This window comes from Vidua macroura, chromosome 19 (genome assembly GCF_024509145.1).
Source record: "Vidua macroura isolate BioBank_ID:100142 chromosome 19, ASM2450914v1, whole genome shotgun sequence".
NCBI classification, from domain to species: Eukaryota; Metazoa; Chordata; class Aves; order Passeriformes; family Viduidae; genus Vidua; species Vidua macroura.
In genome coordinates this window covers 1,976,174-1,990,404 of record NC_071589.1, presented here as the reverse complement: position 1 = coordinate 1,990,404, position 14,231 = coordinate 1,976,174, and the positions used below count along the sequence as shown (strand labels likewise).

Below are 14,231 nucleotides of genomic sequence, written 5' to 3'. Positions count from 1 at the left end.
CAGCTGCGGAACAATGGCCCAGATCTGCTTTCACTCCACAGCTGGGGACACACAGGCTGCTTGTGTGACAGGGGAATAATGAATTCCAATTCACTTTCTCTTCTGGTGTAGGGTCAGAAAAGCAAAGTTTCCTACTCTGAAAAACAGAGGGAAGAGAGGAGAAGGGTTTAATTGCTTATTTGAATAAATTGCCTCAATGTTTAAATTTTTAACTCCATGAGAACTTTGATAGGAAATGTTATTTTCAAACGAGCTGAAAAGGGAGCTCAGTCAGTGAAAACTCAATATTTCACCTCTGTGATGTTTTTCCTATGCTTTTATGAAGAGGATTTAGCTCTCAAAGATTGTGCTCCTTTGTGCCCACCAGCTGGCAGGAGGTGAGGCAGGAAGTGCCCATTTGTCTGTGCTTCCTTGGCATGGTGCTTCTCACCTCCCTTCCTCCCTCAAAACAAGAACTATTTTTATGGCACTGACAAAAACAGGATGGTGGAGCTGTTAGACAGAAACCAGCTCAGGAGCTCCCAAGAGAAACTGTCAGTGAGACAGACACTTGGCACATGTGGAGGTCATGTTTCTTTTCATTTTTTTTTTTTCCCATTTCTTTTTTCCTCTGTTCTTTTCTTTTTTTTTTGTCATTTTGCTGCTTTTTTTCATTCCTTGCTTTTTAGTAAGTAATTTCCCAGGAGAGCCCCACTGAACGCAGGGTTTTTTATGCACAGAAGCTGTGAGATGGCATCCATCCCACCTGTGCTGTGTTGTAGCACTATCAGGTGGTTTCCCAAATCATTTCTAAGTGCAGTGTAGGGAACAGCAGATGGAAATTTTGGGCTGGGCAGGTTAGAGAGCAGGACAGACAGACACAGCCCAGCAGTGGGGAGAGGAGCTGCTCCCAAATCAAACCGGTCCAGGGTTCAGGACATGCAGCTGCTAACCCAAAGTGCAGCAGAGGAAGCCATTTGAACTGTAGCTGCTCCAGTCAATTGGCCTTTTGCCCTCTCAAAACCTGGGATCCCAATAAAACCCTGTCACGGTTGGGTCCCCAGCTGGGTGGTGTTTGCAGCTGCTGGTGACCAATATGGGATTTATCAGCGTGGAATCAGCCGTGACCTGTTTATTCCTCGGCTGATAAACTCAATAAGCTCCATGTGTTTGGTGGAATCCTCCATGTGTGTTCTGCTCCTTGGGCCAGACCCTGGCCAGGCAAGTGGGGGCTGGATCAAATATCCACTGAGTTTGATAGATCTCTCCTGTGACAGGGAGGTCACAAGTGTGCTTTAAAATCCACGTGAGATCAGTGTGCCCTGCAGTGGGAACTGTCTGCATTGCTCTTAATGCATCTTGAAGGTGGAAAATGTGGGCTTTTGGCTTACTTTATGACTCAAGAAGTGTGAATCAGCTAATTAACTAATGAAAAACTGAAATTTTGCATGGCATTTTAAGATGAAAAGTGTTGCAAATACTTGTGCATTTCCTGCTAATTCAATGGTAGCATTGCTGCATGTGAATGAGCCATTGGGAGGCACCTTTGAACTCTTCTGTTCACAAATTTTGGGCATTCATCTGCTCCTTAGCTGGGCAAATCCTGGTGGCTTCAGTAGGGACAGGGTTTGCTTGAGAAAGTTAATTTAGGTGCTTGGTGAAGACACACCTGAACAGGCAGATTTTGTTTTCATGTGTCACAAAGAACTTCTCTTGGTTTCTATAAATTATTGGCTCTTTATTTGATTTTGGATAAATTAAATGATTATCTAAATGTATTGGATTTTGGGGTTTGGGGGTTATTTTCTTTTTTAATTGGAGTTTTCCAGTAAGGGCGAGTCTCACTGGTTCACCCAGAAGAGCTTTGCCTGTGTTGATGGAATCCCAGCTGGAAGGGAGGCAGGTGCTGGGATGTGGTGGTGTAGAGCAGCAGGAGCTTTGGGGAGATGGGGCTGGGAGTGCTCTTCAGGCTCTTGGTGCTGCATGTTACCAGATCCTGCTCACACCCTGATATATTTTGTGCAAAGTAGAAAGAACTGTGTAAATGAGTGCTTCGAGTGACTCTATGAGACATATTGAATTTTATGCTGCAGCTGGAGAAACTTATCCTTAATTGAAGCTGTGGGCAAGTGTATGTCATTTTTGATTTAACATTTTCCCTCACCCCTCCACCCCCACCCCAACCAAAATCCTTCGTGGAGTCAGATTGTTGCTGTAGCTTTGTGAACCCCTCTCTTCTAATGTTTAATCAAAGTGCTGAAAAGACACATTTAAAGACTATTTAAAATGTGGAAAAATTGCTTCCCAATATTTTTGACAGAGAGAGACTGAGAACACACAGCATTGAATCATCAGGAAAATTGAAGATTTCCCCTGAGCAACATTGGGATTTTACAGCAGAGGACTTGAAAGACCTTGGAGAAATTGGACGAGGCGCTTATGGTTCTGTCAACAAAATGGTCCACAAACCAAGTGGGCAAATTATGGCAGTTAAAGTAGGTGATGCCCATCCTTACATTTGTACTTTAGTCCGTTGGGATGCAGTGTGATGGAGAATTAAGGTTCTTCCATCTAGCACCCATCTACTGCTCTGTTCTATTTATTTCTGGTGTAAAAGGCTGCTGTTTGCTGAAAATACAGTGTATAATGGGCATGTTTTCAGGTGATTTGTGAAGTTCTCATAATTGCTGTGCCCTTTTCAAAATGTCTATCAGGAGCCTGCTGTTCTGAGGGGATCACACGTCTCTGGAGACTGATGATGGGGCACGGGCCTTTCACCTCTGGGTCACTGGTTCAGGTACAGCCTAGGCTGGTGGTAGGCACAACTTGACATCTCATAGCTTCTTGGTGTCTTTTGTGAAATAAGGTAATGGCTTAAAATTAGCTGTTTATGTCAGCATGTGCCATGGCCTCGCCAGGAGGAGCTGGAATGGAGTGGATGTCCTCTAGGGAATGTTGTGCTCTTGCTGAGGTATGAGATGGAGTGTCTGCTTTGTGCTCACCGTGTCAGACTGTCCTGGAAGCTGAAGGTGTAGCAAGTTTCTTGACTGTCCATTTTCTACTTCATGCTACCCCAAAACTCACCTTAGAACCAGGAACAGCCTCCTCTCCCAGCTGGGCAGTAATTGCCTGTCGTGCCACAGCAGTGCTGCTCACTGGGCATCTTTGAGGAGCTGTTTGTCCATGGAGGTGGGCAGCAGCTGTTCTCTGTCTCTCTGGTCCTTTCCTTTGCTCACTGCAGGTCGCTAATGACATCTGGCTTTAACTCTGTCGATGATATCAACTGTAAGTGCTCTTATGGCTCCCAGGAGAAAGCAGAAGTGAGCTGTGTAGGAGCTGTGTTACTGTCTTTTCCAACTCTCTGTCTTCTTTGGAATATTCCCTCATCCAATCTGGAAACATTTGCCCCTGCTGGTCTCACATGCCAAGCAGATATATCTCAACCCCAGCTCCAGCTGCTCTGAATGTAATTCCTACCTGTCTCTAGTGTGTCAGGTTACTGGAGTAACCCTCATCCTTTGATCTTCTCCAGTAAATACTGACTTCCTCACAGTGGTGGGATCACTGGTTAGGTCTCTTGAGTGTTTTTGGTCACCATGCAGTGCTGTTTCAAGCTGGGTTTGAATCCCTGAAAGTCTCCAGTGGAGCTAGAGGTTGCCTGTAGCTTAAAGCTGGTTTCTTACAGTTGCCTTTGGTAGAACTCATGGGTGCAGTTTGCAGGTGTCAGGTTGAAAAACATTGGTGTAGTGAAATGATTCCTGGACACCTCCATCTTCTCAGACTCGGGGTGTGAGACCTGGGTAGCTGTAGTTTTGCTGAGGGTGTGAAGGGGCACACCCCCAGAGCTGAGTGGCTGTTTCCCAGAGCTCTGCTGTGGCTACAGCCGTGCAGAGAAGGACTTTGTTGGATTGCCTTGTGTCATGGAGAAGGTGTGTCTGCTGGCACAGGGCTTCTCTTGTCCCACACTGTTTGCACAAGGGCTTTCCAGCACCCTGGGTGAGCCGTGTCACTGTTGAGGGCCCGTGGTGCAGGTACAGCCATGTGGGAGGCAGAAGGCACCAGTTCTGTGTCCTTGAAGCACGTGGCTGGAGATGGCACGGTGCAGCATGTTGAGCTGGCTCTCCCAGGGGATGAGATGTGTTCTGACCCTCGGGGGTTCTGGGCTTGGGGGCTCACTTTTAAACAAGCAAATCCAGTTTGTTTACAGTGACTAAACTGTGAAATGTTAAAGCTGTGGGCTGGGCTGGTGCCATCGTCTTTTCTCTGACCCTATTTCTTTTGGGTGGACATGGCTGGGCCTGCTGGGGAAGAAAGATTGGACGGTTTGGGCAACAGCATCATTTCTAAAACAGTAGTGGCAAGCGACTGTTCTGTTTATCCCAGTAGGGAGTAAAAACACAAAATTGAGCAAAGGAAGACCTGTGGGTGGAACAGTCAGTGAGGCCTCCAAGGCAGCAGCAGCAATTCCCCAGACTAGATGGTGCAGTTCTTTGAGATGAAGTTTCAGGATGGGGCTAAGCTTGGGCTAGTGACTAGTTCATCCCACACTCCTCAGATTTTCCTTTCTCAGCCTCCTGATGCTTTTGAGGCAGCCCTGGCTGTGCATTAATCTTCTGCTCCTTCTCTGTCTTAATCTGTCTGTGTTGGGGACTGTTCCCCTCCTGCTCTCTCTTTCTCTCAAGCTTTGTGGTCTCTTCACTGTGGAACTGTTGCCTTCAGCCATGTGTCCTCCTTCAGCATAAAGCTCTTCTGTAAGAGAAGTTTGAGTAGGGAAACTGTGCTTTGTGAAAGGGTGTCACTTTAGTGAGGTTTTGCCTTGATCTCCATGGCACCTGCAGCTCTGAGGTGTGGCACCGTGCTGGGGACAGGTGACAAGTGAGGGCAGGATCCCCTTACAGCTGGATGGTGGAGCCAGTGCCTGGTTATTTGGTTGTCACTCCTGTGCTTCCCCAAGAGCAGCACCAGTGCAGCAGGCCAAGCATCCTTGGAAAGACATTCAGCACAAGGAAAGAGCTTTATGGAAGCTGCAAGCCAAAAGTTGGCTGTTCTGTACTGCTCACTAGATGCAGAGAAAATTGGTACAGGGGCCTGTCCCAGCTGCTCCTCCATCCTTCTCCGCCACTCCCCACATTTCCACTACTGCTGCTCCAAATTCCCAGTGCAGTCAGGGAATTCCTACCCCACTTCTGGAAGGGCTGTGTCCTGCTTGCAGCTACCATGAGCAGGCTTGTCACCTCATTCTACCACAGGGAGATTCAAATCCTCCTTGTCCTGAAAGTGTGCAGCTTGAAACATTGCTCCTTTGGAGTCTTCCTCTGGCTGAAGGCAGCTCCTGCTGTGCCAGGCCAGCTGGGCACCTCTGGTCACTCATCCTGCTCCCCTCAGAGTATGTGGCTGCCAGAGCATATCTTCAGATCCTGTTCCCAGCTCCTTTCTCTTGCTTTTTTGTAGTCTGTCCTGCCTTTGCCCAAGGAACAGTTCCTTGAAGCTTCCCAAGCTTTCCCCTGCTTGGGAAAGTTCAGTGTCACAGGGCACACAGGCTCCTGGGTCCCCAGCACAGCCTTTTTTTGCTGCACATCCAATTTTTCTTACCACTGAAGGAAAGCAGTTCCTGAGGGCTGAAATATTACCAAAATAACTTGAGATCTGCAGGTGGAAACACTGTTTTCTTTCGTTTTTCCCTGTAACTCATTTTGGACTATCAGCCCATGGGTCCTGGCAGATGCAATCCTGGTACCTTTAATGAATCTCCTGGCATGGGCAGGGCTGCCAGGCCCTGGGTGAGTCAGGCTTTTCAATCTGTGCTCCAGAGTCAGTAGAAGAGGAGGAAAATGAGCCTGAAATGAGCCTCGTGTTGCTGGCTAAAACCACTGCATCAAAGCTTCACTGGTGGAGCATGGCTGGGATGATGAGCTCTTGTTCTGCTCCTCTCTCTCCCTTAGCCTTGGTCATTCTCTGTGAATACTCATTTCAATGCCAAAACCATTCTGTTCCTCTGTGGGAAGAGGCTGGAGTGGGCTGCAGGAGCAGGGACTTGGTCCTCCTGTTGGTGCCACCTGCAATTGTTTGTGCCCCCTGATGCTTTCATAGAGAGCTATTTCCTAGAGCTATCAGGAGGAGGGGAGAGGATGTGGGAAAGAGGGGGATTTATGTTCAAACCTTTCTCATTTTTGCCCCTAGAAGATGTTGCATTATGTACTCCTAATCTTCCAAATTTTTATTTCCAAATTCATTCTTTAGGTCACTTCCTTTCAGATCTTCCTGCAGATGCACCTTTTTACTCTGTCAACTGCCATCACAGTCTTCCTGTCACTGAAAAGACCCTTTTCATTTTCTTAAGGGTTTTTTTGGTATATGAGGTCAAGACCTTTCCAGGTGGGAAAGAGAGTAGTCCAGTTTTGTCCAGTGCCAGATCTGGCTATGCAAACCAGTAAGTGCAAGGCCAGTTTGTATGCTGAATCCTCACCTTGTCACGTTTCTCTTCCTGGCTCCTCATTTTCCTGGGAGAAATCTCTTTTCCTGGCTGGTGTGTGTCTGCTGCACCAGCTCTTTGTGATCTTGCTTCCAGTTCTGCTCAATATCCTTTGATTTTGCTTCTGGTTTCTTGTTTTTGTGTTAGTTTGGTTTTTCCCAGCCTGTGGCAGTCTGGGAAAGTGACTTGTGACCATTGTCCTGGGCTTCCCACTGTGCAGAGAGCCCTGGTTCCTCCTCAGGATCTGCTCCAGTGCTGTCCTGGTTTTGTCTGAGAGGCTCCACAGTAGGTGCAATTCTCCAGCCCTTTTTGTATTTGCCCTCCAGCATCACCACATGGTGTTGTCCCAGCTGCTCCAGGGACTGTGCCTCTTGTTCTGTGAGGGTACCACAAATTAGAGGCACATAGAGAAGCCCCATTTATTTGGAGGAAGTGTTTTCTTGGGAAACTCACCCAGCTGCAGGGGGTTGTAATTTCTGGCCTGAGGTTTCCTTCTGGCCCTGGTGATAGTTCACACAAAAAGGATGCTTTAAAAGATGAATATGAATGAAAAAAAAAAAAATAGCCCAAACTGGAATGAAAGCTGGGGAGCATTCTTCCAGTTAGAGCAGGATGCTCTGCTTTGCACTGAAATGCTGTACATGGTGGGTTTTATTAGCCAGGGCACTTCACAGTGCCTCTGGAAGGCTGGGAAAGCTGCTTGTTTGAGAAGTTCATACAATAAATAGGAACATATTTAAAGTAGTCAACCTTTGATGTGCTGGGTGGCTCCTGTGCAGGTCAGGAGCCTGAACACATCAAGTGGTGTTCCTGGCAGTGATGTCTGAGCCTCAGGCTCAGGCAGGAGATCTTCACCTGCTCCTCACCTCTTCTGTCCTGCTTCAGACATCTGGGGTTCACCATCAGCAGCTTCTCCCAGTTTTGTTTCAACCAGTTCAGCTGGCTGAGAAATACATCACCAAGAGATGAGTGGAGTGGTTTGTGCTTTGGTTGACCTTCAAGCTTCTTATCACAACCCCATGGAAGCATCTTCTTTTTAATTGAATTATTTTTCTGTCAGGAATGGTTACAGCTAGAAGAGTAACCCATCTGGGGGAGAGGGTGGTTTTGCCACAGTGTTCAATTTTTCCCCACCTCAAAAGAAAGTGATTTTCATCTGTAGGCCAGAATTTTCTGTGTCTTCCAATATCCTCAGCCTGGCTGACTTAGGCCCACTGCAGTATTGCCTAGTCCAGCCTCCAGTTACAGTCAGTGTTCTCTACAGCCAGTGTTTTCTCTTTAGTTTAACAATATTTGTGATATGCTCTACTTCTTCTCTGAACTTTTCCTAAGGAAATCAGAAGCATTTTCAAGATCAATTGGGTAATTGGAAGTGTCAAACCCATGGGTCCATAAAAGATCCCTGTTCTTCCTGGGAAGCCAGCGGGCCATGGAGCTGTTTCTTGTTCTGAGCACAGTGTCTCTTGTACATCATTTTGGTAGTCAGGGCTTGTGGATGCTTGAAGCATCCACAGCTTCAAACCAGAAGTTCCTGTCTGACTTTCTCAGGTTTCTCGATGGCAGTCTTACAGCTTAAGGAGGTTGCTAAGCATCAAATGCCCCTGAGAGCAGAATTTTAACATTTATTTATACCTCCATGAGTCCTCCATCCTTTCCTGGATGCCTGATAGCCCCTCAGAGTATATTTAGCTCCATCCAGGGGCAAATTTCTCTGTCCTTTCCGTGTCCATATGACTTCCAAAGAGAAGGCTTGGGGTTTTATTGCCAAACCATCACTGTAATTCTTCACACAATTGAGTGACACCTTCAGAATTTTCTGTTTCAGTCATTTGTTGAGGTCTGCTGGCTGAGAGCTGGGGAAACCAGTGTTCCCAGTCCTGCTGGTAGGGCAGCTGGGGAGGGAGTGGAGGAGTAAGAGCTGAAAAGGAACGGTGAGAGAGAGTTAGAGCCTCACCACAGGAGCTGGGAAGCTAGTTGTGATCTACTTCAGTCACCATTAAACGTGTTTCAGATGGGGAGATAGATATTCCCATCCTCAGCAGTGACTGGGCAAACCCTCTTTTTGCTGCTGGTTTGTTGTCCCAAATCCCTGCCATCCCATGGAAGGACCATTTCTCCCATGGCACTGTCAGACACTGCTGTGCTGAGCTTTCTGCTGAGGACACAGGTGAGCCCCGTGCTCAGGGCAGTTCTGGATTGTCTCACAGCTCAAGGAGTTGAGTTTCAGTTTGCTGTTTACAGTTTTTTTTTTTTTTCTTTTCCTTTTTTTTTTTTTAGATTTTTTTTCAACCAGTCACTTCACGCTGCACCTGAGTCTTTCTGTGTGCATATTGGGCTTGATGATGTCTCTTATGTTTTGGGTCAGGTTTCTGGAATCTGCCTGGTTTTAGGTTTCAGGGTGGCACAATCCACAGCACAGACTGTGCTTTTGCTGTTGATGCTACTCAGAGCATGGCTTCTTCTTCCTGGTGTTGGAAGGCTTTGTCCTAACCTGTGTTTGAATAAAAAGGGCTGGAGAATTTTCTCCTAAGAGGATTTGATACAGTTTAAATTGGAGGCCAACAAGAATTGTTAAAAAGGAGACTCCATAAGCTTCTACTGCAAATCCCCCTTTTTCCATCTATGGCTTGTTTGGCCGTGGGGTCACTTAGCAGTGACTTACCAGTGACTGCCTGCAGGAAGGTGACTGGGCTGAGATCTGTAAGGCCTGGAGTGAAGGCAGCCCCTGTCCACCCCTGTCTGAAATGCTGCCTTCAAGCCCCACCTTGTGTCTTCCTTCCCTGCTGTGTCCCATGTTCTTGGGGAGTGTGTCTGTGGGAGCTGCTGCAGTGCTTTGCACCATGCCTTGGGTTTAGGAAGCAGGCTGTATCGTGGCTCACGTGCTATTTGGGTACTGACTGCTGTTGACTTTCCTCTCCTCCCTGTTCTGCTGCTGAACTGGGAGTCCTGGGCTGCAGCAGGCTCCCTGGCACACTGCAGCTAAGCAGAGCCACCTTGTCCAGCCTGGGCTGACCCTGTCTGTGTGCTGTGCTGCATGCTGCTCCTCAGAGCTCTCCCTTTCTCTTGACTTTGCCAGTCTCCAGCACTGTTGTATGAGATCTCCCAATCTTGTATCATGGCATTCCTTTCACTCTCTGAAGCAGTATTTGTTGTAGTGTCCACGTTGGCTTCTCAAGTTGTCCTCTGCCCTGTAGCTGACCCACTGTCTGTGCTCTGGGAGCTCTGCCAGCCCTTTCTTGCTGTGGAGCTCATGCTTGAGGAGTGTTTGGGTTCAGTGTTGTTCTGGAGTGCCATTAAAATCACCTCCACCACACAGTGTGTATTTCACATGGTTTGCAGTGTTGGAGAAGTAACAGCAGAGGAGGAATGTCAGAAATGGGAGGAGATGCTTTCAGGAGAAGAGGTGGACTTTGAGCAGGATGCTATGGGGTTGCTGTGACAGGATTGTGCAGGTGCAAGGGGAATGCAGAGCAGGGCTGGGACAACTCTCAGAGGACCAGGAAAGAGGCTTTTTGGAGACAGACATGGAGTGGGCACAGAAGGAGAACACAAGCTACAATATGGAGAAAAGCTCCTTCTGGTTCCTCACCAGAGGTGACCTTTTCAGTGCGGCTCACGTCTCAGTGAGAGGCTGAACTATTGGTCGTAGGTCTCACCGTGGTGGCTTTGGCATCCATCACCTTCTGTGGAGGTCAGAGCAGTGGCATTTCCATTTCACACAGTGCTGCTGGTGTGTCACTTGGAGAGAGACATTCGCTCTGCTCGGCCTCCAGCCTCTCGGGGGGTTGCAGAGCTTTGTACGGTGAGGGCACAAGAGCAGGAAACAGCCAGTGGCTGACTGAGCTTGTGTGACACAGACCTGAACCAGTGACCTGGAGGTGAAGTGTTTGAGTTCCATTCCTGGCCCGTTGAGCTGCTTCTTGCTCTCTTGGTGGCACAGAACTCCACCTGCTCAGCACATCACAGATATTATGGACTGTGGGTGCTGGATAAGTCTCCTGACAGGTCCCCAAGAACTCTAGAATTCACAGGGTGGGAAAAGGGCAATATAAACATATTATTTACTGCTCTAGACCAAACTAGAGGTGCTAGAACATTAAGAGCAAGTGGTTAAATACCAAAATACCAGGATGCACTACAGGTAAGGAGAATTACAGTGTTAATACCGTCCTTGTTTTGTATGGGTCATTACAAAATAAGTCCTAAAGTACATAAAGGTGCACTGTTTCACATGTGGTGCTATATAAATGGCCAGCCTTGAAAGTACCTTCACTCACCTGGCCTGGGCTGGCTGAGGTGTGTGGTCCTGATGCCACCAGCAGTTGCCCACGGGGCCATAGTATTGCTGAAATGGGTGCTAGTATCTTGCAGATTTTTTCCACAAGCTTGAATAATTTTTCTTTCATGGGTAGCCATGTAGTTTTTGTCCCTGAGGATGGTCCTGGCTACCTCTGTTGCTTTGGACTTCTTGCCAGATATTTTTTCTTGGTTTTTTAAATGGTATTTCAACATGAGTCACAGCTTCAGGATCACGATTTCCTCACTTGTGATTCAGAGAATGTATTAATTAGTGCAAGATGTTAAATATATCTGTAAAATCACATGAAAAACTGTATGGTCATCTCCATCCTTCATTTAACCAGTTTCATGTTTGAAAATGGACAGTTTTCTGTTTTCAAATGTGCATTGTTCTTTCAAGCCCAAATGAAACTTTTTAATAGTGTACAGTATGTGTATACATATATATCTCTATATACACATGGGGAATGTAGCTATATAAACTATTTTTTATACTGTTTTGTATAACTCAGCCAGTACTAGGTAAAGGATTGTTAGTTTTATGAGAAGAGCTCACAGGAATGCTGCCCATCATGAACATTACTAGAGAAATGTGTTCCCTGGGTTATGTGGCAGTCCCTTCTCTCCAGCCATGGTGGAGGCTGTGGAAGGAGCCTTTTTCTTCTGTGCTAAGAAATTTTAAACATAATGTTCCTTGGTTAAATTTCAATCCAGTCTTCAAGCCCCTTCCAACATGGCTAAGAACTGTGTGGGAAATTGTTTTGAAATGAAAGCCTGGATGTGGTGTTTTGCTGTAGCTTTCAATGAAATTTCAGCTCTTTAATTTCTTCCTGACATTTCATCTGAAAGTGTTGATGCTTATGTGAGGACTGAGGGCTTTATAATCTGATTAAACAGCTTTAGAAGTGTTCAGTTACATTTCTTATTTGAGAGCACTGCTTGATTCTCTAGAGTGCTTTTGAACACGCTTGGGTTTGGGGTCCTGGTCACTTGTCTCCACCAGCAGGGCTGAGGGTACAGTAATGGCATGGAAGTGATGAAGTCTCTGCCACTCTTCCTCTTTCAGAGAATTCGGTCGACAGTGGATGAAAAGGAGCAGAAGCAGCTTCTGATGGACCTTGATGTAGTGATGAGAAGCAGTGACTGCCCGTATATTGTTCAGTTTTATGGCGCGCTCTTCAGAGAGGTGGGCACCCCAAACTTGCTTCACTTGTAGCAGAGTTTGGGTTTTACCTTGGTTTTTTTTTTTTTCCCTTTGTAATTTCAAACTCGTGCTAAGGAGGAGAAAATTGATTGAAGTTAGGTTTCTTGGTTCTCCACTTTTACTCAAGGGTGTTTAGCCAGGAGACCCAGGTGTCTGGGCACTTCTGAGCAAGCATTTGGTCCCTTTGCAACAGGAGTTTTGGAGGAGATGAATGTTGAAATCTGACTGCTGCTTCTCCTTCCTCCTGTATCTCCTCTGCAGGCTTGGATTATCCCTGCTCCTGTACTTGCTCTGATATTGAAACTGCCACAGTGTAAGGGGACAGATGTGGAGCCCTTGCCTGTTTTCCATTACTTGAGCACAAATCCAGTGCCTCTACTCAAGGGAAGGAGGAAAATAGAGACCTAAGGGCTGCAGGTGGTCTTTGGGGATTATCAGGATAGCAGCCTGTGCAGAGTCTTGTGGGGTTTTACTGGAAAACATTTAGAGGGAGGTCAGTGTTGTAGGTAAAACCCAAAACTGTGTCTGAATATTTAATTCCTGCTTCTAGAGAGTTTGCCTCTGTAATTTTGCCAGGTCACTCCTCTGGCTTTAAATCTCATTCTCTAAAAGAAGCATAATAATCCTTCCTTTTTCCATGCTCTGCTTTTTCTGATCTTTTGGAACACAGAGCCGTTTTGGGCCAGCAGGCATTGTCCATGTTCACACAGTACAAGCTCCTGCCATGTGTGGAGCCTCAGCTTGGCTGGAAATTTCCAGCTTTGCTGAGATAAAGGTGACAAGGCTGGCAGCTGGTGTGAGGAAAGGTCTGTGGACAAAACAGTGTCTTACCAGATGCTGATGAGCAACATGCTCAGAGCTGTGCAAGCCTCTCACCTCCTTTCAGCTCTGGACAAATCCCAGGCTGTAAATGTAAATACATAAACAATATAAAAACTTACCTTAATCAGCACCCAGATGTCTGCTTGGCTGCATTCTTTGTCATGTCCAAAAATCTCCTCATCCTGCAGCCAGGCAGGGCTCCCAGGGCTCTTTGCATGCTCTGTCTGGGAAAGGTTTCACTGGCATTGCTCTGGTTGGAGTGAAATCCCCTTTTCCCTCTTCAACATAAGTGGTGTTTGCTTCAGAGATGAAAGCAGCCCTCTCCTTGGTCCCTCACTGCCTAGGGTTGCTCCAAGTCACGTTCCTCAGGGGTACACAGGGTGAGCTGGGAGGCTTCCATAAAGTTTTCTGTCTTGTCTTAATAATTACTTGTTCCAATATTAAGTAGAATCTTAATCTTCTAAAGATAGCGAAGTATGACACCAGAGAAGCACAGAAAGGGAAAAAAGGAATTTCACCAGCATGTTTGGATCTGTCTGATCCCCCAGTCTGCTTTTCAGATCTGTTCTCAAATACCTGTGAAAGATCCAGGTCACTGCTGCACCATCCCCTGAGGTGTAAGAGCTCATGGGACATTGGTAAAGACCAAAACTCTCTCAGGAAATCTGCAACAAACAGATACACAAACAGATATACAAACAAACAAATATAAAACAAAGCTCTTTGTTCCAGCATTTCAAGGTGAAAAGTAAGGAAATCCTTTTGGGATTCCCTACTCTGAGCTGGGATTCAGGTTCTCTGGCTATGGATGGAGCAACCAATGAGAAATCTTCTTTGCCTGCTCCTAAAAGGTGAAAGACTCCATGTGAGCCTCTTTACAGGAGTTTAACAGGCTGAATAGGCAGCTTGTGCAGTCACAGGGTTGGCAGGGTCCAGGCAGCTCCAGGAGAAGCAGCAGGGCAGCTGGCACAAAGGGAAGGCAGGCACAACCCGGAGTGTTTGATGTGGAGAGACAGAGCTAAGCTCTGGGATCCTGACAGTTTGGGAATACTAAACCAAATTGGATAAAATTATGCAAGGTCTTACTTTGTAGCCAGACAAGCGTCCCAGCTTGCAGTCAGGGAAGTAGCTGTGAGCACAAATTCCTGTGGCAGCCTCTGTGAATACCAGCAGTTTGATTTGGAAAGGCAGAAAATACTACACAAAAATTTGTGTAGCTGTATTTGCTCTTGCTCCCACATTTTGTGATAGGGAGAGTCTTCTCTGAGTCCTGCTTGTCCCTCAGCAGGCAGCACCTGAACCTTTGTCACTTGCTGCCTGTTCTTCAGTCAGGAGGGACATTTCTGTCAGTGTATGTCTGTGCATGTGATGCAATGTGTAACAGTTGATTGCCAGGTATGGGACTTTGCTTCAGCTTATTGGCACCCATTAAATGAGATTAAATTGCCTGGTCAA

The 14,231-nt window shown here is 46.7% G+C and overlaps 1 protein-coding gene across 2 annotated transcripts in view; it reads left to right on the top strand.

Annotated features, from left to right (window-relative positions):
- The window catches only part of MAP2K4 (mitogen-activated protein kinase kinase 4), a 60,505-nt gene that overhangs the window by 33,517 nt on the left and 12,757 nt on the right, over positions 1 to 14,231 (top strand). For both annotated transcript variants that reach the window (XM_053994907.1, XM_053994906.1), the window contains 2 exons: positions 2,300 to 2,474; positions 11,817 to 11,936. In XM_053994907.1, the coding sequence (XP_053850882.1) occupies positions 2,300 to 2,474; positions 11,817 to 11,936 (295 nt within the window). The remainder of the gene's footprint in view (positions 1 to 2,299; positions 2,475 to 11,816; positions 11,937 to 14,231) is intronic.